This window comes from Perognathus longimembris, chromosome 12 (genome assembly GCF_023159225.1).
Source record: "Perognathus longimembris pacificus isolate PPM17 chromosome 12, ASM2315922v1, whole genome shotgun sequence".
Classification (NCBI taxonomy): Eukaryota; Metazoa; Chordata; class Mammalia; order Rodentia; family Heteromyidae; genus Perognathus; species Perognathus longimembris.
The window spans coordinates 29,015,230-29,042,036 of NC_063172.1; the positions used below are offsets into that span (position 1 = coordinate 29,015,230).

General features: G+C 37.3%; 1 protein-coding gene across 1 annotated transcript in view; it reads left to right on the plus strand.

Moving 5' to 3' along the window:
• Rgs22 (regulator of G protein signaling 22) overlaps positions 1-26,807 on the plus strand; it is a 91,708-nt gene that overhangs the window by 59,926 nt on the left and 4,975 nt on the right. Inside the window, exons 15-23 of the mRNA XM_048358778.1 lie at positions 519-713; positions 2,775-2,867; positions 4,041-4,213; positions 5,353-5,515; positions 8,568-8,726; positions 10,550-10,618; positions 14,082-14,243; positions 18,190-18,369; positions 22,602-22,757. Coding sequence (XP_048214735.1) covers positions 519-713; positions 2,775-2,867; positions 4,041-4,213; positions 5,353-5,515; positions 8,568-8,726; positions 10,550-10,618; positions 14,082-14,243; positions 18,190-18,369; positions 22,602-22,757 — 1,350 coding nt within the window. The remainder of the gene's footprint in view (positions 1-518; positions 714-2,774; positions 2,868-4,040; positions 4,214-5,352; positions 5,516-8,567; positions 8,727-10,549; positions 10,619-14,081; positions 14,244-18,189; positions 18,370-22,601; positions 22,758-26,807) is intronic.

Sequence of the window (26,807 nt, forward strand, 5' to 3'; positions counted from 1 at the left end):
CAGGGTATATTTTTCCCCTATATGTGGAGGCTAAATTTGGATTATAGACTTATAAGTAAATGTACTGGGTGGTACTCAATGTACAAAAATGAATTATCTGAAATATGGTAGATTCAAGGGAGAACTTTGTAACTGCTTAGAAAGGCAAAGTCGAAGTTGAACAAAATATGCACTGGAAATGGGTATTTGAAAGGAGTGGGGTGCGGTAGACCAAAGAAGAGGAGAAGAGGGGAAAATGCAGTCAAGAATCCAATGTATATCTTACAAAATGAAGAAGAATGAGAGGAGGGGTGGGTAAGGGAGGGGAGGGGACATTGATCAAGATATATTGTATTCATAAACTGCTTTGTTAAGTGGAAACATCCTTATACAACTCCTTAAAGATAATTTCAAAAAAGAAGAAAATATTTTAGCTTGTTTACCTTTTCTCACTAATTTTCAAATGCCTTTGCTGAGAATGGATGGGCTAACTTCTGTGGTTTCTCTCAATCTCCTCTCTGTCCTCCCACTTTTCTTAGTATCTTTTTGCCACCTATGTTGCTCCATCGGCCACTTTTGATATTGGACTTCAACAGGAAAAGAAGAAAGAAATTTATATGAAAATACAACCACCATTTGAAGACCTTTTTGATACAGCTGAGGAGTATATTCTTCTCATCCTTCTAGAGCCCTGGACAAAGATGGTGAAGTCAGACCAAGTTACTTACAGAAAGGTAGGATGGCACTGAGAATTGGTGGGAACCTTTTCACCAGGCCACTCGCAGGAGAAACAGGAGAAAAATGGAAAAGGTCTCACATGTACCTAGGCTAGAGAATTAAGATTTGAGAAGATTCAACACGTAAGCAAGGAAAATATTTATTTATGTATTGATTTTACTTCTGGACAGTTTCTCCTAAAAGAAGATGTAAATCCCTATTTTGTGTTTTTTTTCCTCTGTTCAAATAATGTCAGAGGAAGGAAACCTGAGTTTTGATTTTCTGTGACCCAGCAAAATATGCCATGAAAATATACTGGTTTTGTCCCTTCCTGACATTTCTCAGCAGTGGTCTTAACATTGATTAATGGGGAAAAACCCATTCATTTATGCTGGGTGGGTTACAGAAAATATTACACCCATGGAAAATATAAATGCTTCCTATGTATGGTGAAAGGCAATCCTCTGACTTCAGTGCTTCTATTTTAAAGTATACCCAGATGTTCAGACTGCTTGATTGGATGAAAGTTTCAGTTCTTTTATTTTTTTTTCATTCTAAAAGAGGTAATTTTAAGCCCCTGTGCTTGAATATTTTCATTATTCTTATTGCTTTGAATCACAAATTAAAACTGTCCTTGGGTGTTTTTTATGTATGCACCCTGAGCATGAATGTCATTTCAGGCAGAATTCTGCTGTCTAAATTGCTACTCTTCATGCACATCTACCCACCTATTTGCTGGTCACAACCTCTACCAGGAAGATAATTAAATGACTGAGATGGAGTTAATACCTAAACACCTATTAGGGGAGTTATTTTACTGGATTGTGACTGAAACAACTTATGACTTACTTAGTTCAATGACCAAACTAGTGAGAGTTTTATTCCTAAATTCTCTTTGTTCTGAAAAAAACAGTAGTATAGTGTCTTTTCTACTGATGAAATATATATATATATGAAGATACATGAAAATTTCATCCCTATTCATATTATAAACTATATATTGTATTGCACAAAATAAATATAAACTATATGGCATCAACATTGGCGTAAAAGGTTTGGAATTATAACTTTCCTAAACAAATAATAAAAGTTGCCATTAGCAATAACTATTATAAAAGAGTTTATTGACTATTTTTATTAAGAGGAAAAACAAATCTTTCCTAGTTCTAAAACTTCCTTAAATTCCATGTTGAAGATTTCTCTGAAAGACCAGCTGATTGTATTGTGTAGACTTTCTCCCAAAAGATACCTAAGCAGACTATCAGAGCCAACTATTAAATATGGGAAGTTCTCAAGCAGTCAGTCAGCCAAACTAGATTTTCCCTGTAAGAGAATTAGAGAGTGGTCTTGTCTTCCTAACAATATAAAATAGTGTATTGCATATTCCAAAGACTGCATCCTTCTATGAAGATTACTTTTATGACAGTCTCCTTTTTTGTTATAGCAATAAATCCTTCTATTATAGGCTAATAACAATATGAAGCCTTTTGTTCTACTGATTTATTTTGTTCATGAATCCAGCAGTGATTACCTTCATGGACATCATGACTGAATAGAAATTGAAAATCGCATCAACCTATTGCTAGTTAGTTTTCATTGGGTGTCCAGAAAGAAGTGGTCACTGGTGGCAATGTATTGTTCCACAGAAATGTATGCATTGTGACATACACTTTGAAGTATGACCTTTCTACAGCTAGCATTATTATTATTTTGTGTGTGTGTGTGTGTGTGTGTGTGTGTGTGTGTGCCAGTTCTGGGCCTTGGACTCAGGGTCTGAGCACTGTCCCTGGCTTCTTTTTGCTCAAGGCTAGCACTCTGCCACTTGAGCCACAGCACCACTTCTGGCCATTTTCTATATATGTGGTGTTGGGGAATCGAACCCCGGGCTTCATGTAGATGAGGCAAGCGCTCTTGCCACTAGGCCATATTCCCAGCCCCCAGCTAGCATTTTTAACTAAGTTAGTTTCCCTAGTTTTGCCTCCAAAAGAATCACTTTATTTTAGTCATTGTGCATCGGTTCTGTACTCTTTCATAATGTATATTGTATATTGATGTTACAAGCATTTTTGTTATTTTAGGTGGAATTGGAGGAAGAAACTCGGCAGTTAGACTCTACATACTTCAGAAAGCTACAGGCTTTGCATAAAGAGACATTTTCCAAGACAGCTGAGGTAAGACAACTTTCTACTTTAAAAAATAACCTTTTCTTGTAGAGAAGATTACCACTTTTCTACTGGTGGTGAGATCTCACATTGAGGAGATCCTGTGCTTATAAAATAGTGAATGGGCAATGTAATTTTCTACTATTCCTTTGCCTAGCATACTACAATTGACAGATATGTTATATTGACACACTTAACAACAGAAAGATACCAAAATGTTAGAGATTGTTCTGAGTGGTGAGCTTTCAGAAGACTTGTTTTTTTAAAACTTCTTTCTTTGTACCTCTCTGAAGTTTTTCTTATGCAATAAAGTTGTACAAAAACAGTATTTTTTAAAACTGTTACCTTCTGTGCCTCGTTAACCCAGAAGCTTATTTATTTAACATGTTATTAATTAATATCTTGGAAAGGATATACAAAAATCCATAAGGGTAGCATGTTGTAAAGTTGTATTTGAAACTTAATGAACTAAATAAAATTTATAATGTTCTCCATAATCCTTCTATATAAGGAGAGTTAACTTTTAAATATTGGTAGCTCACGATGAGACTTAAAAAAATAGAGATACATTCATTATGTAAGGAATTATATAAGGAAGGATTTTTCAAGGAGTAAACCTATTCCTTTATCCTGTAGGGCTTATAAAATGCCCACAAACTAGCAAAGGGCTTGTTTACCTGAAAAATTACCTTGTGTATGGGAATTACATTAAGGAATGCACTATTAGACAAGTTCCTTGTATGACTTTTAATTGTAGGGTAATGGTTTATGTTCATGATGTATTTTTTTAACAAATCCTATCTTCATTTTTGAAGATAGATATAAGTGACTACTATATATAATATGGTTATATATCTCTGTTTTGTAGTATAACATATAATTGCATATTCTTCCTTTTTACTACAGACATATTGCGGCTTTATTAAGAAGTAGAATAAAATTAGTATTTTTAAAACAAATGTTTTAAATGTCTGCTAAATGTTTATAAGGAGAGTGGAGTGAAAAGAACAGAAGGTGATATGAACTAGAATTTGAACTGCCTAGATCCTTAATCTGGTTCTGCCACAGAATTTTTTTAACATTCTTAGCTTAATAGTTAACTTTTCTTGTGTTTTTTCTATTTAAAATGGTAAATTATTTGTTGCATTTAAGAGATTTTTATGAAAAGTATTATGTCATTAGGGTACCACTGATGAAATTGGAACTAGTATTTTATCACTCGCTAATGTCTCTAAACAAACAGAATATTGGAATAATGTTCCTGAAGAATACAAGCATTATACTTTTAATGATCTGCTTAACAATAAACTGGAATTTGAACATTTTCGTCAGTTTCTTGAATCTCATTCTTCAAGGTGAGAAACACAATTGTTTTTAAATGTATTTCTTACTTAAAATGTTATTTTTGATATTTTATTTAGGTACTAGTTTTGAGCCAGTATATTATAATCTTGACTTGGTGCTAGTTAATAAAAGCCCACGAACATAATTGTCTGAAATCCATGAGTTACTTTTTCATTGGGATGCAATAGATTTATAGCAACCTTCAAAATGTTTTAAGTGGTTACATGATTTTTGTTGATACTTAAAACAGGCTGACTTAAAACACCAGTGTACTGTGGTTTTTTTGTTTGTTTGTTTTGGGGGGAGGGGTTGGTTGTTGTTTTGCCAGTCCTGGAGCTTGAACTCTGGGCCTGGGCTCTTCCCTGAGCTTCTTTTCCTCAAGGCTAGCATTCTACCACGTGAGCCACAGTGCTGCTTCCAGCTTTTTCTATTTATGTTGTACTGAAGAATCGAACCCAGAGCTGCATGCATGCTAGGCAAGCACTCTACCACTAAGTCACATTCCCAGCCCGTTTTTTTTCCTTTTCCTGCTATTTCTCTATTTTATGTTTCTCTAGCCAAGTACTTAACTAACTATGGGAAATAAATATCTCCTACATTACTGAAAATATTGTAATATTTTATAGTATTTAATAATCAATCTATAAATGAAGTAGTATGAGTTTGTACAGAATCTTGAGATCTTGTATTTATCCATTATAAACTGACATATGGTCATATTTCTTCTTCCAAGTTAACAGAAACTGGTTGGAACTGGAAGGCAAACCTCTCTATGTAGTTTCCCCTCATTGCGATTGGGATTTTTCTAAATCTTGCTTGTTATCACATGGACATGCTGTGGACATTTCCACATATTTGAAATCGATGGAACTAGTCCATCATAATGGAAGAACCCAGAGACAGCATCAGTAATGATAGATTACTTTCCTGGTTCCAGTTCCTAGCCATTAGTCATTTGACCAGGATTTGAATTATAGCAGAGGCATAGAATCCAAGACCACACTGTACTCCTTAGTCTCGATGTCATCAGATGTGCTAACTGGTACAGTCATCCACTTTCTGAGTTTTGTCAAAAACATCAACTTGTTGGTGTTGAGTAGAATTTATAGAAATAAATAAGGGCTGTATTTTTTCTTTGTTTTTATTTTAGCATGGATCTTATGTGCTGGATAGACATTGAACAGTTTCGAAGAATTGTTTCCAAAGATCGAAATCAAAGAGAGGCAAAATCAATATACATTAAAAACAAATACCTTAATAAAAAGTATTTCTTTGGATCCAACAGTCCAGCTTCTATATATCAACAGAATGAGGTATCACCATAAGCCTATTTTCTACTTGAAGTCTGAATGAGAGTCATTTATTTCTTTTTGCCAATGATAGGAAAGTTTTCTTTTTTTCTTTTGCTTCACTTTTATGACTTAGATATTACACCTTTTTGATATTTTATTTAACTATTCACAGTATCTATGATTTAAATGTCTAAAGTTTACTCCAGTGTTACATATTATAAATGCATGACTTTAGAAGTAATTTATGGAAGAAAAATAACTTATTCACCTGGATCTGTATTAAGGATAATTTCCAGAAATTTGAGGATAGAATCATATTGTGCTTGAATTAGTCACTCATTCATTCAACAAACATGATGCCTTAGTTATATCAGACACTGTTCTAGAGATAAACAGAATAGACAAGGTCCCTTGTACCTTTCCACCACTGAAGCTACCTCCTCTTCTTTCCCTTCAACTTTTAACCCTCCTCCTTTGCTTCTTGTTACTCCTTAACAACTTGCTTTTAAAATCCTGTTTACAATGCCATTATCCTCAGAAACCTTTTCATTAATGAGGAATGTAGGTTTGACCATTCTGTTGTACCAAAGTCCTACATCTTTGTCATTATTAATAACAATAGTGTTATCAGATTTGTAGCCCCCCCACCCCCACCGTAATCAGATTAGGATCAGCAGTGGGGTTGAGAGTTTTTGTAACACTTTCATTTCATGGGTTATGTTTTTTACTACAGAGTTAAGAGCTATAATTTATTTAATTTAAAGTTTGTTAGAACTAAAGGTCAAATGCATAGTATGTGATTTTTTAATTTTAGGAGCTTACAAGCACACATACCTTAAGGGTGTACATTTATAAAACACCAATTTCAGATGAATGCTAAATTCAGTACATTAAAATTTCAAGAGACATTCATGAATACAGCAAATCAATTAAATTATATCTCTGGTCTAAGAAGAAATAAACAGGAATCTTTAGGATTAAGGGGGAGAAGCAATCCTAGAATTAAATAATTTAAGATAATTATAGAACTAAATGACAAAATATGCCTTCCCATTACTTCCCTAAGATACAAATCTGGGACACATTAGCAAAAGTGACTGGGTATTTCAATAAGCACAAGTATGAAATAAACACATGGAGAGCATTTGTTTTCTGTTTGGCTTGTGTTACATTGCGTGAGGTTTCATGGTATCTGATGCTACTGTCTGACCCCTCCGGAGTGCACACAGTATGTTGATGGGAAAAGTTGCCCATTACTGTGAGAGCAAATGTTTGTGCTTACTACACAATTTTCCCACTGCCCATTTTAAAAAATATACAATTTCATTGTTATTATTCAGGAATTGGGCAGAGGAGTTACAATTCCATAGGTCAGTGTCACTCCTTCCCCCTGACCCTTTTTCCTGTCCTCTTGAGGATGTCCATATCACATTACATTTTATAAGGATTGTGAGAATCTTAATTTCAGTTGAGTAGCCAATTTGTTTTTGTATAAGCCAAGGCAATGTTTTATTTTCTTTTTTGTTTTATGCAAGAACAATATTAGCAATTATTGAGTTGACTATTATTATTCTAGAAGAATGAGAATAGGATCTCCTGTTTGTTTTTTGCACATTATTACTCATAGTATTTTATTAATATTATAAGTTAAAGGAGAACTAAATGAGGGTAATTGTTCTGTAAGTAATCCAGAAAAGCTGAATAGTGTATACACAGAAACAGGTAGAAAACAATGATGCATAGCAGGAAGTAGCTACTAATAGCTAGTCTTCAGTAATTATGCAGAAAGATTTGGGTTACAAAATGGTGTGTTTAAAAAACAGTGAAATAGTAACACTATTCAAGTCTAACTACTAGACCTTTCTCTAGTTCTTGACGCCTCTGTTTTCTTGTTAGAACTTCTTCAAAAAAACCCTACAATGCTACCCCCACTGTCATCCTGTATTCTCCATCCCAACATTTGTTGATGATACATATTTATGATAGTTAAGTCAAGGTTGTCTTTTTTTTTTTTTTTTTGGTGCCAGTCCTAGGACTTGAACTCAGAGCCTGAGCTTTTTTGCTCAACACTAGCACTCTATCACTTCAGCCACAGGTCCACTTCTGGCTCTTTGGTGGTTAACTGGAAATAAGAGTCTTACAGATTTCTGCCTATTCTTGCTTCAAACTGAGATCTTCAGATCTGCTTGCTGAGTAGCTAGGATTACAAGAGTGAACCACTGGCACCTGGCTTTTAAGATTGTCTTTTAAGTAACTGATGCCTCATTCTCCTCACCTACAAAAAAAAAGCATGCTTTCTCCAATGGACCACTTTGATGAGAATCATATAGAACAAAAGGCTACTGAGATTACGTAGGAAGAAATAGTTGATTAATGCCCTCATTTTATAGTGGAAGATACTGAGTTGTTGGAGGAAAATGTCATTGCTTGCATTCATTCTGGATTCCTTTCCCATTCCTGGGGACTGGGATGTAGCTCAGCGGTAGAGTAATTATCTAACATGCATAAAGTGTTGGATTTGATCTGAGCACACGCACACGAGTACACACAAATCCCACTCCTGTATACTTTTCAGTATTTCATAGCAAGCAAAATTGTACATCTAGAACAACTGCCACAAAACCCACAGTTTTCTTTCTTTCTTCCTTCCTTCCTTCCTTTCTTTCTTTCTTTCTTTCTTTCTTTCTTTCTTTCTTTCTTTCTTTCTTTCTTTCTTTCTTTCTTTCTTTCTTTCTTTCTTCCTTCCTTCCTTCCTTCCTTCCTTCCTTCCTTCCTTCCTTCCTTCCTTCCTTTTCCTTCCTTCTTTCTTTCTTTCTTTCTTTCTTTCTTTCTTTCTTTCTTTCTTTCTTTCTTTCTTCCTTCCTTCCTTCCTTTCTTCCTTTCTTCCTTTCTTTTTGATGTTGGGTAAGTTGTCCATTGTTTCCACTGACAATACAACCAGAAGATATTATATGAGAAATGAAAATTGTGACAACTCAGTTATGCTGTAAATGGTGGTTTGGAGTGAATGAATATTAACATTTCTTTAACCAAATACCAACTTGTAGTTTCTCTTTCACTTTTATTTTCTCAGATAATGCGTTTAAGTGGTGGCTGGGGGAAGATCCTACATGAACAGCTGGATGCACCTGTTCTAGTTGAAGTTCAGAAGCATGTCCTGAATAGGCTAGAAAATGTGTGGCTGCCGTTGTTTCTTACCAGTGAACAGTTTGCAGCACGTCAAAAGATAAAGGTATATAAATGAGTAGTCTTCTAGTAGCCCTTGAGATGCCCGGGAAAAACATCCTGAAGAATATACTTTTTAGAAATGGGTTTGGACAGTGAGAAGAATTGTACTTTGTAAAGTGAGTTTGGGTTTTGTTTTATCTTGTTTTTTTTAATGAAGCAAATATTACATTGATCATTCAAATGTCCCTAGTATGTCTAAAAGCAGGAAAGCCTGATCAATGAGAAAACAGATAACTTTGGGTCTTCAAAGACAAACACTTCTAAGGCTAAGTAGGAACAATAAAAAGATTCCCCTTTTCAGATATAATAAAATCAATTGATCCAACACTTTGAGACCTACATAATTGGACATATCCTTAGTCTTTTGATCTGAGCAACTTAGGGGAAAACACAGAATTTTTAGCTTACTTGTTTTAGGCAAAAGGTTTCTGTAAATAAACTCTCAAATCTCTTCATTCCTTTTCGTTAGGGAAATTCCAATTCTCTTTCCAAAGCCAATTAAATTGACATTGGGCCTACTAACAATATTTACCACATTTTCTCATTATGTTTACCACAACAATTTTATTGTAACTTGTAGTCATTTCCTGACTTAGCATTCTTTGGTTGATCAGCAAAATAAACTAATTCTGGAACCCTTAAACAAAAAAGAAATGGAGTGGCATAAATTATTATGAAATGATCTTGGAGTATCTTACACTTAGGAAAAGAGGTAACACCCAAGCTGTAGAAAAAAATGTAGGCCAGGCCAGCCATCATAACTCAGCAAGAATTCTTAGATCATTTCTCTGATCTGTGGTTATTAAAAAAGGAAAAGCTTAAGGCTGGGGCTCTAGCTTATAAGTACACGTGAATGCCTAGCATACACAAGGCCCTGGGTTTGATCCATAGCATTCGTTTAAAAATAAAACAAGAACTTGGTCCTTGTGATCCTAATTCTTCTCCTCTTGATCAGTTCTGTGTGTTTTGGATAGGGAGGTAGAGACTTAGCACAGATTTGGCAAGAACTGTGCTCTAAGATAAAGTATTATGTATTATTATTTATAAGCAGTAACCCCAAGAAATACAGCCATCCCTTGGTATTTATGGAATACCTATATGGATACCAAAATTCTGAAGATGCTCAAATTCCTCATATAAAATGTTATAATATTTGCATATAGACTACTCATATCCTTCCATATGTTTTAAATCAGTTCCAGATAACTTGTAAAACTAATAATGCAATACAAAAGTTGATGGAATAGCTGTTATACTGTATTGTCCAAGGAATAAAGGCAAGAAAAAAGTCTATGGCTGTTCAGAGTAGCTGCAATTAAAAAAATATTTTTAATCTCAGCCTGGTTGAATTCACAGATGCATGTATGGACCCTGAAGGTCAAGGATATCTTCTGTATATTCCTCTCTGCTGAAGGTTTCTTTGGGGGAGAAATTTTAGTTGGAGAAATATATGCAGCCAGAGTGGTAGAGTGCTGGCTTAATAAGTGCTAGACCATGCATTTTAATCTCCAATATGAAAATGGCACACAACTCTGAGAAGTTATCATTATCTCTCCGGAGTCACATAAGTGAGCCAAAGTGAAACTGTGGTGTATAATTGGGGCGGTTCAGTTGGGTACTAATACCTCTAGTGGGTGAGGACCCAGAGTTCCAAGAATGAGTAACTCAGTCCTGACTGTAGGGTTTCCATTCCTCAGTCTAATTCTTTGTGTGAATGGCACTCTTTTTTCAGTCTAATCTACACCTCATTTTATAAGCTACAAATCAATCATTTCAAATCTCTGAACATTCTGATTAAGTGGACGAAATCATTGCTTTTGCTCTTAGGTACGGATGAAAGACATAGCAGATGAACTTTTACAACAGAAGCATGAAAGGAAAATTGGGATCTGGAAGGCAAGTAATTGTTATACTCTTCCTCTGATAAGTTCCACATTGTCAAAGTATTATGTTTCCTATCCTGTCTTGTTCAAAGGCCTTCCATGCTTTCTTAGCTACCAGCTGATTATCCTAGCATTCTTCCTTGGCAGACGGAATTGGGGGGAAGCTTGACTGTCAATTCTCTTCTTATGGACTCCTTCACCTGCTCAATGGTAGATGTGTGATGGGTATTTTTGTATATTTCTGCATGAGGCTTTGACTGGAATCCAAGCTCCAAAAAAACCCAACATTTCCTTTGCTTTGCTCATAATGAGTTTATAGAGACAAGCTGTTCTTACAGGTGTATGGTAGCTTATATATCATCGAGAGTGGATTATACAAAAAGAATGCATAGTATACAGCAGATTGACAGGTTAATTCATGTTATAACTATTATTTTTATTTACAATTACTGTTTAACTTCAAAAGAATTATAATTATTCTTTTGATGACTATTAAAATTGGTATAATATATGATACTTTTCTATTTGTCTCTTTTACCTTTTAACAAGCATGAGGCGCACAGCCTTTTTTTTTTTTTGCCTACATGATGGAATGTCAAACTAGACCCAAGAAAACTCTTGCAAACTAACAATCAAAAAATGTATTGGGGGGCTGGGGATATAGCCTAGTGGCAAGAGTGCCTGCCTCGGATACACGAGGCCCTAGGTTCGATTCCCCAGCACCACATATACAGAAAACGGCCAGAAGCGGCGCTGTGGCTCAAGTGGCAGAGTGCTAGCCTTGAGCGGGAAGAAGCCAGGGACAGTGCTCAGGCCCTGAGTCCAAGGCCCAGGACTGGCAAAAAAAAAAAAAAAAAAAGTATTGGGGGCTGGGAATATGGCCTAGTGGCAAGAGCAGAGCGCTTGCCTCCTACACATGAAGCTCTCGGTTCGATTCCCCAGCACCACATATATGGAAAACGGCCAGAAGCGGCGCTGTGGCTCAGGTGGCAGAGTGCTAGCCTTGAGCAGGAAGAAGCCAGGGACAGTGCTCAGGCCCTGAGTCCAAGGCCCAGGACTGGCAAAAAAAAAAAAAAAAAAAAAAAAAGTATTGGAATATTGGGGTGCATGTAGCTGTTAGGATGTAGGATCTATTTCTATATTTTCCTTTTGAATGTAAATTTTAAATGACTGTTTTCTTATTATATTTTAAATTGAAATACTGAGTAGAATGAGCTTGTATTTTATATTATTGTATGTTATATGTTCTATTGTGCTCAATTGAGTTAAATTACAGGTTTTAGTCAAATTGCTAAGTTTTACTATCTTAAGAAGCAGGTCTTAAAACATTATTTGTTGAGTGGGTTTTAAATAAACATCCCAGTCTAACTTATAGTAGTTCCTATTTATAAGGCTATCACTCTAATATGGAACAGATGCTAAGGGTCTTAACTTTTAGTCCAGAGAACATGCATGTGCCTCAATAACTAGTGATAGACATCTAGCCACTTTATCTGGGTTAATGTCGCGACCACTCATCCGGACGGCCTAGAGCTGCCTTTGCTTTGCAGTTCCAACCCATTGTCACCTTCTCTTTCCAGGCACAATTAGTCTCTCTTTCCCTGTGTTCCTGTAGCACTTTTAAAATAATTCTCTTAAGCGCTTCTAATGATGGTCACATATGATTTCTTTCAAGGAATTTACTTAATGCATTGTCAACAACAGATATTTTTCATGTAATTTAATCATTAGTATAATTTGTAAGTAAGTCACCTAAACTATTGCCTTTGGAGTGACATATCCTTATAGGGTTGTATGTGAAAGTCAACTTTGGAGAACTTCAATAAAATGGAAAGCTATTTGCTAAATTCAATAAAATATTTTTTATGTTTTTAAATCTGAGAAGGTAAAGGAAATTGAATGTATGGTTTTAAAAATGGGCAAAGAATAAAAGGGAAACATATTTCAAAATGGTGAAGATATAAACTGGGTGTCTATAACAGTACTTTTCAGTATAGGAAAACACTAACAGGTATTTCTAGATTTTATGACATGTGAAACAAATCTTCAGTCAATCATTTTTTTTAATTTACTGCTAACACTGGAGCCATAGCTCATGACAGAGTACTTGTCTACCATGTGTAAGATTCTGGATTTCATCTCCAGCACCACAACATTAATTACCACTTGTACACTTATATTATACTTATTAATAATTTATTACAATTTAAAGATGTTTGTGAGAAAACCTATTACCAGGATAGAATTATAATGTAGCTTAGTAAAATTTCCATGTAAATTATATAGAATTAATTTTTTATAAAACAAATTTTAAAATTTTCTTAAAAATTCAACTGATTGTAGGAATATTTTTTCATGTCTATACCTCCAGTATCTGTGGCAGGAAGATGCAAAGTTCAAGGATAACCTGGACTGCATACTGAAATTCTCTCCTAAAAATCAAATCAAATCAAATTAATAAGCTAAGTGCCAGCCCATATTCCTAACTGTTTGGAAGGCTGAGATTGGAAGGATCACAGCTAGAGGCCAGCTGAGGCAGAAAAATTGAGCCCAGAACTGAGTGCAGAGGCACGTACCTGTTATATAGCTTTGATAGCCTAAAACAGGCAGACTGTGGCCCCGGCCTGCAACCAGATGGCTGGAAACATGGCTCTGTGGTAAGAGCATGTGCCTAGCAAGCACAAGGCCTTGAATGCAAACCTCAGTAGTGCCGTAATAAAATAAATAAATAAACAATAACAATTGATAATAATGAAAATGCAAAATTTAAAAAGTAAAATAGATAAACAAAACATGACTAATAATGGGACATGAATATAAAAGGAGGCAGTCCATCTGAGAGTCAGCAGGAGGGGGGGTAGGATACTGTGGGATGAAATAAATTAACTGTGTGTGTATGAAGACACATATAATTAACTCCACAAAACACTTTAAAAGGGAGAGAGGAAGAAGAGAGCTACAGTGGACAGTGTGAACTTGCTCAAAGCCAAACTGTACACATAGGTAGAATTGTCCCAGCGAACTCCCTCTTAGTAGCGATGTTTATTAATTCAAAAGTAAAATTAATGAAAATAATAAAAATTTAAATAGTTTAATAATATATAAACATAACCTAGGATTTACTTCCTTTTCTTTCCAGAACTCACACATATGTACTTACCAGTCATTTTCCCCAATGGTCCCAAACTGTAATGACTGTTAGCATTCTTAAACAATGCACTCATATGTTATAAATCATCAGTCACTCTTTTTCTACTTTCTTAAGAAATCATTTTTTAATTTACTTTTAAAATCTTGTCATAAAAACTAAAAATGAGAAGATCAGAGGGGGAAAAGCTGCCAAATTCTATTGTATTCATGCTATAAATTTCAATAGCCAACATTAAAGGAGATAGAAGTTGATCATCTTAGTCTAATTAATGACTTTATTATTGTTGAGAACATCGCTCATTTTCTGTGTTTTTTGTTTTGGACAGCCTGTGGAGAGTAAGTGGATATCTTCATCTTGTGAAATTATTGCTTTTCGTAAAGCATTATTGAATCCAATTACTTCAAGACAGTTTCAACGTTTTGTGGCTCTAAAAGGAGATTTATTAGAAAATGGAGTACTTTTTTGGCAAGAAGTACAAAAATATAAGGTATTGTATTGGGAGTTAGAGAAGAACCACTTCTCTTTTGAGCAGGATTCTTAATTATAATGTCATGGAAAAAAGTGTATAAGATACCTTAATCAGGCTATCTTCTCCATACTGGCATTTAAATATCAAGATGTTTATTGTCCATTTTCTAGTCACAGTTACTATTTACAATGAAGAGTAAAAGTGAACCCTAAAATGTTGTACTGACATTTTTTTTTTTTTTTGGCCAGTCCTGGGCCTTGAACTCAGGGTCTGAGCACTGTCCCTGGCTTCTCTTTACTCAAGGCTAGCACTCTACCACTTGATGGTGTTTTGGTTTTTTTGCCAGTCGTGGGGCTTGAACTCAGGGCCTGAGCACTGTCCCTGGCTTCTTTTTGCTCAAGGCTATAGCACTCTACCACTTGAGCCACAGCGCCACTTCTGGCTGTTTCCTATATATGTGGTGCTGGGGAATCGAACCCAGGGCTTCATGTATACGAGGAAAGCACTCTTGCCACTAGGCCATATTCCCAGCCCCAATGTACTGACATTTTTTAACGTGTTAATATGCTTTATGTTTGTCACTGTTTTGTGGTGGTACAAGGGCTTGAACCTGATGGCCCCACGCTCTTGTTTAGCTTTCTTGCTCCCAGCTAGTACTCTACCACTTGAGCCATGCCTCTAGTCTTGCATTTTGCAGGTTAATCGTAGATGAAGTCTTGCAGATTTATCTGCCCAAGCTGACTTTGAATCTCAATTCTCCAGATTTCAGCCTCCTTGAGAAGCATCACAGGTGTTAGCCACCAGTGCGCAATGTAACATGCATTTTCGTCTAATGAGTAACTTCCTTAAGTTTTCTTTGGGTAGTTGTACCAAGGGGTTGTCATTCAACAGAGTAGTTAATGAATACAGTGTCACTTGATCAATGGCAACCCTTTTTAACATTCTCACCCACCCCTCCCAACCTACCCCTTCCTTACTTTTCTTAATTTTTAGATTATGTATTGAATTTTTTGCCATTTAACAAAGCAATTTATGTATACAATGTATCCTGATCCGTGTTACCCCTTCAACATCTTTACTCCCCCTGCCACCCACTCCTTCCCTTATTTTTCTCAGTTCTGTGTCATATACAATGCATTCTTGCCTGCATTCTACTCATTTCCCCCATTCATTCTTTTATCCCTCTCCTCTTGTCTTCCCACCCACCATTCCCCCTGCCAGTACCCATTTCCTAGTACTCGTTTTTGTTAGGCTTTTGGATGTGGCTAAAAGGGAATTCTACTACATTGTTAGTGGGAATGGAAACTTGTTCAACTATTCTGGAAAGCAGTATGGACTGTCCTCAAAAAGCTAAACATAAAACTACCCTATGATCCAGAAATTCCACTTCTGGGCATTTATCCAATAGAGCACAAGCAAGGATACACTAAAGCCACCACCACAACAAACATGTTTATTGCAGCACTATTTAACATAGGCATGAAATGGAATCAGCTGACACAGAAGCTTTTGTTTGGCTTGTTTGTTTAGCGGCAGTCCTGGGGCTTGAACTCCGGACCTTGTGCTCTTGCTTAGCTTTTCTGCTCTAGGCTGGCACTCTACAACTTGAGCAACACCTCCATTTCCAGCCTTTTCTGGTAGTTAATTTAAAAATAAGAGTTTTAATGATTTTTACCTTCAGGATGGCTTCAAATTTTGATCCTCAGACATGAGCCTTTTGAATAGCTAGGATTACAGGTGTGAACCACCAGTACCTGATCTAAAGAGATTCATTTTCACTTTGTCTACAGCTCATGTGTCTACAAATGTACCACCCATACTTCCCTCAAAGATACCTCAAGTCTTTAGCCACAAAGCTATGCTGCTACTAGTAATGATTGTGGCAAATACACGAAGAGATGACTAGTGTTCATTGTAGTTGAGCCTTATTTTGGACTTTGAAAAACCAGACAAATTCAGATGTACAATGGAACATTGGTTACTTAAAGTTTCTTTAACAGAGTACTCTGCAGCCAATAAAAAATTACATTGTAGGAGAAAAATCAATGATAGAAAATATGCTTGTATTATTGATGTCTTCAAACTAGGTACTAGAAAACAGTATGATCTAATCTAAAATATATGTTCCTATGCCGTGTATCCATAGAGAAAAAAAATTGTGCGGGCCAGGCTGAATCATCAGTGTACAATAATTAAAATAGCTCTTTCTTAGAGCTTACAGTGTCAAGGGAGGGATATAGGAATGGTAGACAAGGCAGTGGTCAGATTGTGGTGAGGACTACAGAGTAGAAAGCCTACGATGCTAGGAAAGTTGGTAAGATGGCCTTCTCTTAGAGAAGGACACACACACACACACACACACACACACACACACACACACACCCCAGTACTGTTCATCCTGTATATAAATTTATCTGATTTTGAGAGGGGAAGAGGAAGCATAGAAACAGTGGGACAAAGGGTGAACCAATTCAGCATTGATACTCACTAGGCACTACGTTGGAAATGAACTATATGACTTAGGAAGGGAATGGGAGGTGGAACTGGGAGAAAATGATGACACTGTTAAAAAAGAAATATACTCAATACCTGACTTATGTAACTGTAACTCCTCTGTATATCACCTTTAAAATTAAAATAAAATGAAATAAATTTACTAGAAGGAAGCTGGATGCCAGTGGCTTACACCTGTAATCCTAGTCACTTAGGAGGCTTAGATTTGAGGATGGCAGTTTGAAGCCAGCCTAGGCAGGAACACTGTGAACCCCTACTTACAATAACTAGCAAAAGGCCAGGCTGGAGGCATGGCTTAAGTGGTTGAGCACCAGTCATGAATGAAGACGCCAAATGAAAGCATGAACCCCTGATTTCAAGCCCCAGTACCAGCACACACAGGCACATAGACACACAAAGAGACATGCACATAAAGTTACCTCTTTTCTGTCCCAGAATGTGAAGTTCCTGAATTTACTTTCAATTGATTTAAGAAACTGTCTTTGACATAAAAATGCTATAATTCAAGCTAATTATCTCTTTATTAAGAAAAATAAAGGGCTGGGGATATAGCCTAGTGGCAAGAGTGCCTGCCTCGGATACACGAGGCCCTAGGTTCGATTCCCCAGTACCACATATACAGAAAATGGCCAGAAGCGGCACTGTGGCTCAAGTGGCAGAGTGCTAGCCTTGAGCGGGAAGAAGCCAGGGACAGTGCTCAGGCCCTGAGTCCAAGGCCCAGGACTGGCCAAAAAAAAAAAAAAAAAAAAAAAAAAAGAAAAATAAAAAATAGTCTTACATCTGTGACTTTAAAACTGGCTCATGTGAATGTAGTTTTTTTATTTTTACATTTTATATAGGAAGGATAGTGTGAGGTGATAACTGAAACAATACTGATACTCAACAATCTATAATGACACCTATTCACCACCAACAAGCTCACTTTTGTTGCTCGCCTTTTTAAGGAGCCATCCAGTTGGGAAAGCTAATGTATACTCCTGTAGGATCCACCGGACTTAGTGCCTCAGTCAGCGTTTCTCCCACAGCACCCAGTGAGCTCTGTCTACATAACACTTATTTGCCATCCCAAGTCTGAGGAATGTGTTCCGGGCTTCCCCTGCATAGAGATTGAACCCTTTAAGGCAGAGATGGTATCTGGAGGCTCAACTCAGTGTCTGGCATGGAGCAGGTACTCAATATATGGTTGTTAAGTGAGTCAGAATAGGCACTAAAGCTGTTTGTTGCTTTGCATAGGGGAAATAGGTGATCAAGATTAAATGAAAAGTACTCTACCACATGAACCATGACCCCAGCACCCCCCCACCAAGTTATGCTTTTTAAAGACAACTCTGTCATGTCCCAGTACCTGATATTAAGATACATTTAGTTCTTGAAACATGGATAAGCTTGGTAAAGAGTCCCAGGAATGCATTAATCATATTTGGTTCTGTCTTTCTCCCTTCTTATTCAGGATTTGTGCCATTCCCATTGTAGTGAGTCTGTCATCCAAAAGAAGATCACAACAATCATCAACTGCTTCATTAACTCCTGCATTCCACCAGCCTTACAAATTGACATTCCCATAGAGCAAGCCCAGAAGATTATTGAACACAGGAAAGAATTAGGGCCATATATATTCAGAGAGGCACAGGTAAGAGATCAGAACATGTGGCTAAGTATATTTCAAATAGATTGGCAATCAAGATATTCTTTTAAAGTTTTTACTTTATTCATATTTAGCAAGACTTTAGTCTTCCCAAATGCTAGGATATATTCTGCTTAATTTAAATAATCTTTGCATATGCCACAAAATATAAGAAATTAGTAGCTTAGATGCCATTTTGTTGATAATATACAGCAATAAAATTAAAATACACTTTGACTTTCCATAATTACCATTTTTGTTTCCATATTATTAAAAATACTCCAGCTAATTCTTTCTTCCTTTCCCACCATTGATATTTCCTTTTAAAATATCTACTATCGCAAAAATGTGTAAAATATTTGTGTCCTAAAATTGTATATTTTTAAAGGTTGGAATATCCACATCACTCATAAAATAAGTGAGAGGAGATTTAAGTACTCAACCAACACAAAGCACACAAACTCATGAAAGGAGAACCATGCCTGCTGACCTGCTCAAGTTACTTCTTTTTAAGATAAATAATAGAAAACATTGACTTAGTGAACATAATTTATATGCATTTTGAAAAGCTTTTTAGTGATGTTGTTCCTAAAAATGATTAAGAAAAATAAATTATAATAGGGGCAGTAGGGAAGGCCATGTCATGAATTGATAGGAACCAGATTTAGAGTAGGATTGCCCTGGAGCGTGGAACAAGCCATTACTCCTTAACATTCCTTTGCAAGCCAGCTGTGTTCAAAGTTCCACTAAGGGATGAAAAGCGAACTCACAATCTACACTATTCATTAAAACAGGCAAAAATACAGAGAAATGATGGAGGATGTGCTATGAGAAATAGATAAAACATGGTGCCATGTAGCATCTCTTTATGAAAAAATCCAAAAGATAAGGTAGTTAGCCTCACCCTGAGCACTGATGAGCCAGACCAGGACTTACCCATCTATGTTAAAGGCCTTGAGTCTGGGCTGGGAATGTTGCCTAGAGGTAGAGTGCTTGCCTCATATACATGAAACCCTGGGTTCAATTCCTCAGCACCACATATATAGAAAAAAGCCAAAAGTGGCACTGTGGCTCAAGAGGTAGAGTGCTAGCCTTGAGCAAAAAGAAGCCAGGGACAGTGCTCAGGCCCTGAGTCCAAGCCCCAGGACTGGCAAATAAATAAATAAATAAAATTAAAAATGTGTACCTGTCACTTTTCTGCTTAAGACAGTTAGAGGTACTCCTATATACCTATACAGCTGCATCTCTCTTTACTCCTTGCTGTCTCTCCCCAAGTCTAACAATTGTCCTCCTGAGTGTTATGTGTTTATCCATGTCATAAGACTTATCAGACAAAGTTGAAAGCAATTATCATCCTGTCTATCTCATTGTGTTATAAACATTTGGAAAATAGGGAATATTTCTTATTTAATTTTGTGGCCTAAATGCCTGGCAAAGAGTAGGCATTTTCTGACCACATGGATGAATGATGTGAGAAAAAATAATGAGATTAAATTGGAAGCAAGAGCATGTTGAACAAAAGAGATAAACAGTAAATGAAAAATTAGCCTTGTTTCAGTGTAGTCTCATCTCCCACACTCACTTCCAATAGTTTAAAAACCATATTTTCACAGGTCCTTTTACTCATTAAAACCATTACTCATCTACTGGCAGTCGGCAAGGCAGTTTTGTATTTATTAAAAATATTTTCTAGCTGAGCATGGTGGCTCATGCTTATAATCTTAGCTACCTGGGAGGCAGAGATCAGAAGGATTGTGGCTTGAGACTAGCCCAAACAAAAAGTTCATGAGACTCCATCATAACCAATAATAATAATAATAATAATAATATAATAGCTGGGAACAGCATGGGGTCCTAAGTTCAAACCCCAGTACTAAAAACAAATAAACAAACAAACTCTGAGTGCAGTGGCAAGCAGCCAGCCGTCATCCTGCTATGTGGTAAGGAGTTGGAGGTGGGGCTAACTTTGTAGAGTACTTGGCACCAGGCCTTGAGTTCAAAACACAGAATTACCCCAACCCCCTTTTAAGTGCAGGTCCTGGGCCTGAACTCAAAGCCTGGGGGCTGTCCCTGAGCTTTTTTGCTCAAAGTTAGCATATACTACTTGGATACCAGCTCCACTTGTAGCTTTTTGGTGGTTAGAGATAAGAGTTTCACAGACTTTCTTGTATGGGCTGGCTTTGAACTGCAATCCTCAGGTCTGAACCTCCTGAGTAGCTAAGATTGCAAGTGTGAGCCTCAAATGCCCAGCTCCATTTTTTTCCCTAACTAACAATTTGGTTATTTTTTTTAAGTTCTAGAGGCACAGAGTAATGTGAAGCATTTTGGGGGGCATGATATATTTCAACACAGTATCTTATACTTGCTAGGCTGGAGCTCTACCACATGATCCAGGTGTCCTATCCTGTTTTGTCTGGTTATTGTTGAGAATAGGGTCTCCTTCTCTGTTCTGGCTTGTGTCTGAGTTCTAGGCTGCCTGCTTTTGACTTCCTGTTGTTTCTTAGATCACAAGTCTGCACCACCACCATATCCAGCTTTACTGTGTGGAGATGGAGTCTGGCAGACTTTTCTTCCCAGAATTGGCCTAAAACTCCAGTCATCTCCATCTCAGCCACCGGTACAGCTTGCGAGGGAGGTGCAAGGCCCTGTGCAGAGATACGGATTAAAGAAGGACCTCAATAACTTTTCAGGCCTCAAACCCAGGTCCTTCCATCCTTAGCCTCTCAAGTAGCTAAGGTTATAGGCATGAGCCACAGTGCATGGCCAGGGTAATATTTATTAGTAATAGATATAACCTCAAACCTCAATTGCAACTCTGGGGAGTATAATGGTTGTATGCCTTCTGTTGAAGTTTATAACTGCTATGTCCACTGAACATTAGAAAAGGAGATTACTTCATTAAACGAATAGCAAGTAAAGTTAGATGAAAATTTCTTAAGCTTGCATTTCATCAAATAAAATATCTCTAGATTCTGTACCTATTCCCAAGAAGCTATAGACTTCAATAACACAACTATTTTTGTGCTTGTTTTATTTATTTACTCTTCCATTTTGGAAATTTTCTTTATTTGAACAAAGGAGTTGCCATTTAACAACACAGCTCATGAATACAATGTGTCTTGATCAAATATCAGTCCTTTCAGCGTTCTCACCCACCCCTCCCCTCCCCACTCCTGCCCTCACTCTTCTTAATTTGGTAGGACATACCTTCGATTCTTAACTGCATTCTCCCCCTCTTCTCCTAATACAATTATTTGTAAAGGAGTGAATAATTTTAGAATTACTAAGAATATTCATACATGGAAAAGAGGGATAGTGAAGTATGCCCACTCGGGACTGCACATCACCACAACATTTACTTTTTTTAAAAAAAAAACCTAAAAACCACAAGTCTTCCTTTCCCCCAAAAGTTGGCTAGGAGCCTAATGGGATGGTTCATTTTTCTTCAGAGCATTGAGTAAAGGCTGTTCCTCACTGTTGGCCTTGATCTGGTGTGGCAAGTCCTACCTTCCTGGAAGTAATGTATGCTTCTGGAACTAATGGAAAAACTTGGCATGGGAATTCCAGCAACCATTCTTATCTGTATAAATATCACAATGAATCATTTAATGTAAAGTGTATCCTCATAGAAAGCATTTGTCTAGGATACCATTCTGCATTTTAAATGTTACTTTTCTTGCTTTCACATAAAAGAGAGATTATATCATTTTAAAGTTACCCAAGATTTATTCTTAGATCTGCAGCTTTGTTTAAGAGCTTTTCCAGAGGCAAAATGGTATTTCCTTTCTCTAAAAGAAAGAGGGGGGTGCTATCCCTTGATGAACTGAATACTTGGAATACTTGCACAAAACAGCAGTGTGTGGTACGTCAACTAGGATGTTTTAAAAGAAAACATAAATTTCTTAGTTAAAAAGACCTAATGGATTCTTTATTAATACAATCAATTCGTTAGGGAAACATGAAGAATAAAGTTACTTTTTAAGTGTGTTTGGTATGTGTATGTGTGGGGGGGGCTGTGTGTTTGCTAAAGAAAGACTTCTTGTTGGTAATAAAAAACATTGGTGATAAGCATATGCTGAGCTAAAGTGTATTGGGAAGTCTGGAGACAATAAATTGAAGGAAACATGGTGTGTATTAAAGATAGAATAGTTAATCCATTATTATGGTGAATTAGAGTTTAAATCACTACATTTGTATAGAACTGTAATCTGAGACATACTGTGCTTCTTTTTATACAGATGACAATTTTTGGGGTTCTATTTAAATATTGGCCACAGTTTTGCGAGTTTAGAAAGAATTTAACTGATGAAAAAATTATGAGTGTTTTAGAGAGAAGACAGGAATATAAACAGAAAAAGAAAATGTCACTCCTCGATGATGACAAATCCGGAAAGGTAAGACTCATTTTGGAGGCAATTACACTTTTAAAAGGTAGGTGGTAAGCATTCATTTGTAGAATTGGGGCTGGGGAGTTTACCGAGTCGTTCAGCATATAGATTTTAGTGACACTTAAGCCTCAGAATTCATTTTGTAATGGCTGACCTCTGGCAGTTCCACTATGTCACTCACATTTGGCCACACACCCCAAAGCAAGCAAGCAAATGTAACGAGTAGAGGGCAGGAAAGCATTTGGAAAAGACAGAAACCAAGCACTTACGCCACCTCTGATGTGTGGACAAGAAGTTGAGGAGTGTGGCTGGGAATATGGCCTAGTAGCAAGAGTGCTTGCCTTGTATACATGAAGCCCCAGGTTCAATTCCCCAGCACCACATATATAGAAAATAGCCAGAAGTGATGCTGTGCCTCAAGTGGTAGAGTGCTAGCCTTGCACAAAAAGAAGCCAGGGACAGTGCTCAGGGCCTGAGTCCAAGCCCCAGGACTGGCAAAAAAAGAGAACAAACAAACAAAAAAAAGAAGTTTAGGTTGTTGTGTTTTTTTGTTTGTTTGTTGTTGTTTTTTTGCCAGTCCTGGGCCTTGGACTCATGAGGTCATCTGTCTATGAACCTCTGCCATTCCTGGAATCATCAGGTTAGGACAGCAACTGGACACCGACTTACAGCTCCCTTTTCAGAGATCTAGACCAGGATGTCATAAAAGCTGGTCGAAGCTTCCTCCATTATCTTTGTGTCTTCAGCGTTGACTGGGATGTGATGCGTGTCTTCGGGTTTTACACACACATTCCTGAAAGATTAACACCCCTACAAATGGAGTTAAACACAAGTCTGACGCCATTGTAAAGGAGATAGACACAAAATGAAGGCAGACATGTCAGGCCTTTTCCTCCTTTTAGTTATTGTGTGGGCCCAAATGCTTTTTAGAAGAAGCAGCTCCTAAACACTGGCTGCACTTTCTCGCATCACCGTGTCTACCTGAGGCTTCCTTGGCTCTCTCTCGTGAGCAGCATCTGCTGCTGTAATGCTACACCTTAGAAACACACCGCTGTTGTCACATGACCAGGGCTTTACACCTACCACCCGAGCATGAAGGAGAGACTCAAAGGCAGTCTCTGATGTGTTTCAGAAGTATCTATACTTCTCCTCAGCACATGATCAATTATTAACCAATAATAAGTCAGAGAATGAATAAACAGATAATGAATTCTTGAGTGTATTAAAACTGCACAATGACAAAGAGAAAATGGAAGTGTGAGTTAAATATTGGAGACACTGCTTCCATTTCTACAGAGATTCCTGAGTTGTGTTTCTAGTATGTACCTTGTGCTTGGGTATGGAAATGTATTGTCCTTAGTTGACATTCTCATTGGTCCCCATCTCTTAACTGGTAAAGCACAAATATCGACTATTGAAAAACAACCCTTTTGTAGAGTGGATAACTTAAAGAAAAGAAATGGAACTCTCCTTTGAATATATATATTTTTTAAATCCAGAGCCTCAGTATGCAGTGACCCAAACTGGCCTTATACTTGAAATCATCTTGTCATCTGGCTCCCAAGTGCTGGAATCACACCTGGTTACTTGTTTTCTTTTTCTTTTGCTTGTTGGCAATACCACTTGAGCCACACCTAGCCCTTTTTGCTCTGTTTTTTTTTTTTATTAACTTTTGACTTTTTGCACCGGCAAGCCTAAACTAGCTGGTCCAAGCTTCCCACCAAAGTGGGATCGACAGGCAGCTCTCACCAGGGACAGCTTTTTCTACAGATGTGAGTCTTGGGATCTATTTTGCTTACACTGGTCTAGAACTGAAATCCTCCTGATTTCAGCCTGCCAATGTTTTTCTTTCTTTTCCTTTTCCTTTCTATTTTTAGATGGAATCTTACTGTTTCCCAGGCTGTTTCTCAAATTTAAGCAATCCTCTTGCCTCAGCCTCCCAAGTAGCTGAGATTATAAGTGTATATTCTGTAGCCAACTACTTTTAAATACTCTTATTTTGAACATATACACACTGGCATAACTTACTAGTAACTGTAGATTTTATATATGTATTTATTTTAGTGTAGAAAAAGTAAGGAAGACTACTGTAGTAGCAGATGCTTGTTTCAAAATTTTCTTGCCCACGAACATGGAGGCTAAATGCTAGAAAAATGAATATAAGAAACCTCTTTTTTTTTTTAACATACCTGAATAGCAAGGCATTGAGTTCAATCCCCTGTACTGCCAGAAACAAAAAACATGAGGAAGAAAAGAACAAGAGAAAAGGAAAGGAGGAAGGGAGGGAGAGAGGAAGGAAATTGTAAAGCATGATATTTCTTGAGGCAATTCTGAGCATGACTCTTAACTCTGAACCTCAATTTTGTATATCAACTAATAGTGATATGATTAATGGTTTGAGGGGAATTAATTGACATTATATGCATCAAAGATCCTATGTAAGCTATTTTACTATATAATTTTAAGAGCTATGGGTTTTGTTTTGCTTTGTTTTCGCTGGTACCAGGGCTTGAGACATGCCTCTAGCCTGGCTTTTTTTTTGGCCAGTCCTGGGCCTTGGACTCAGGGCCTGAGCACTGTCCCTGGCTTCTTCATGCTCAAGGCTAGCACTCTGCCACCTGAGCCACAGCGCCCCTCCTGGCCGTTTTCCATATATGTGGTGCTGGGGAATCGAACCGAGAGCTTCATGTGTAGGAGGCAAGCGCTCTTGCCACTAGGCCATATTCCCAGCCCCTAGCCTGGCTTTTTGTTGGTTATTTTGAAAATGGAGTCTCTCAGATCTTTCTGCCCAGACTGGTTTTGAACATGATCCTCCAGATATCAGTGTCTTGGGTCACTGGGATTGCCAGGTGTAAGCTCCAGCCCAGCTAGAGCTTCCTATTCTGAAGGAGGTTATAGTAGGAGAATTAATCTGATTAAAAAGTTTCATTTCGGGGCTGGGGATATGGCCTAGTGGCAAGAGAGCTTGCCTCGTATACATGAGGCCCTGGGTTCGATTCCCCAGCACCCACATATACAGAAAACGGCCAGAAGTGGTGCTGTGGCTCAAGTGGCAGAGTGCTAGCCTTGAGCAAAAAGGAAGCCAGGGACAGTGCTCAGGCCCTGAGTCCAAGGCCCAGGACTGGCCAAAAAAAAAAAAAAAGTTTCATTTCATTAGTATCAAGTACTTGATCAGTGTAAAATTGATTAACAAAGGATGACAATGATTGAACTAATGAAAGTCTTAAACTTTTAAATGGCAAAACCAAACAAGACTAGAAGACAAATTGGGAAATGCAATGTATGATGTAAGCTGTAAAAATAAATCAGCAGAAAGATAAATACTCTTAACTGGAGTTTAGGCAAGGAGCACTAACAAGCAGTTTGTAAAAGAAATACAAATGACTAAAAGCATTAAAAGGTATTTAGCCTTGCTAGTAACCAAAGATGTAAAGACTAGCAAAGAAGAAAATATTAGCAAGGCCTAGGGAAAATGTATATAAACTCATATATTATTGGAGAAAATATGAAGTGATACCTTTTCCCTCCTTCCCTCCCTTCTTCCCTCCATCTTCCCTCTCTCCCTTCCTTTCTCCCTCCCTCCTTTCCTTCTTGTTTTTCTTTCCTCCTTTCCTTTTTTTTTTTTTTTTTCTGGGCTTGAGATCTGATTTGTGCATGCTGGACTGGCATTCTACTCCTTGAGCTAGTACTTCAGTGAAGGTTTTTGCTGGTTATTTTGGAGATGAGAGCTGAAATCTAACAGACCTTTCCCCAGGCTGCCTTCAAACCATGACCTCTGGGTCTTCCATGTCAATAGCTAGATCTAAAGGTGTAACCACCTGTGCCCAACGTAAAGTGGTTCTTTCTTTTTCAACATCAGTTGATAACACATACTGTTTTAAATGATCACTTTTTTTTTTTTGCCTGTCCTGGGGCTTAAACTCCAGGCCTGGGCACTGTCCCTTAGCTTCTTTTTGCTCAAGGCTAGCATTCTACCACTTGAGCCATAGCACCGCTTCCAGCTTTTACTATTTATGTGGTGCTGAGGAATTGAACCCAGGGCTTCATGCATGCTAG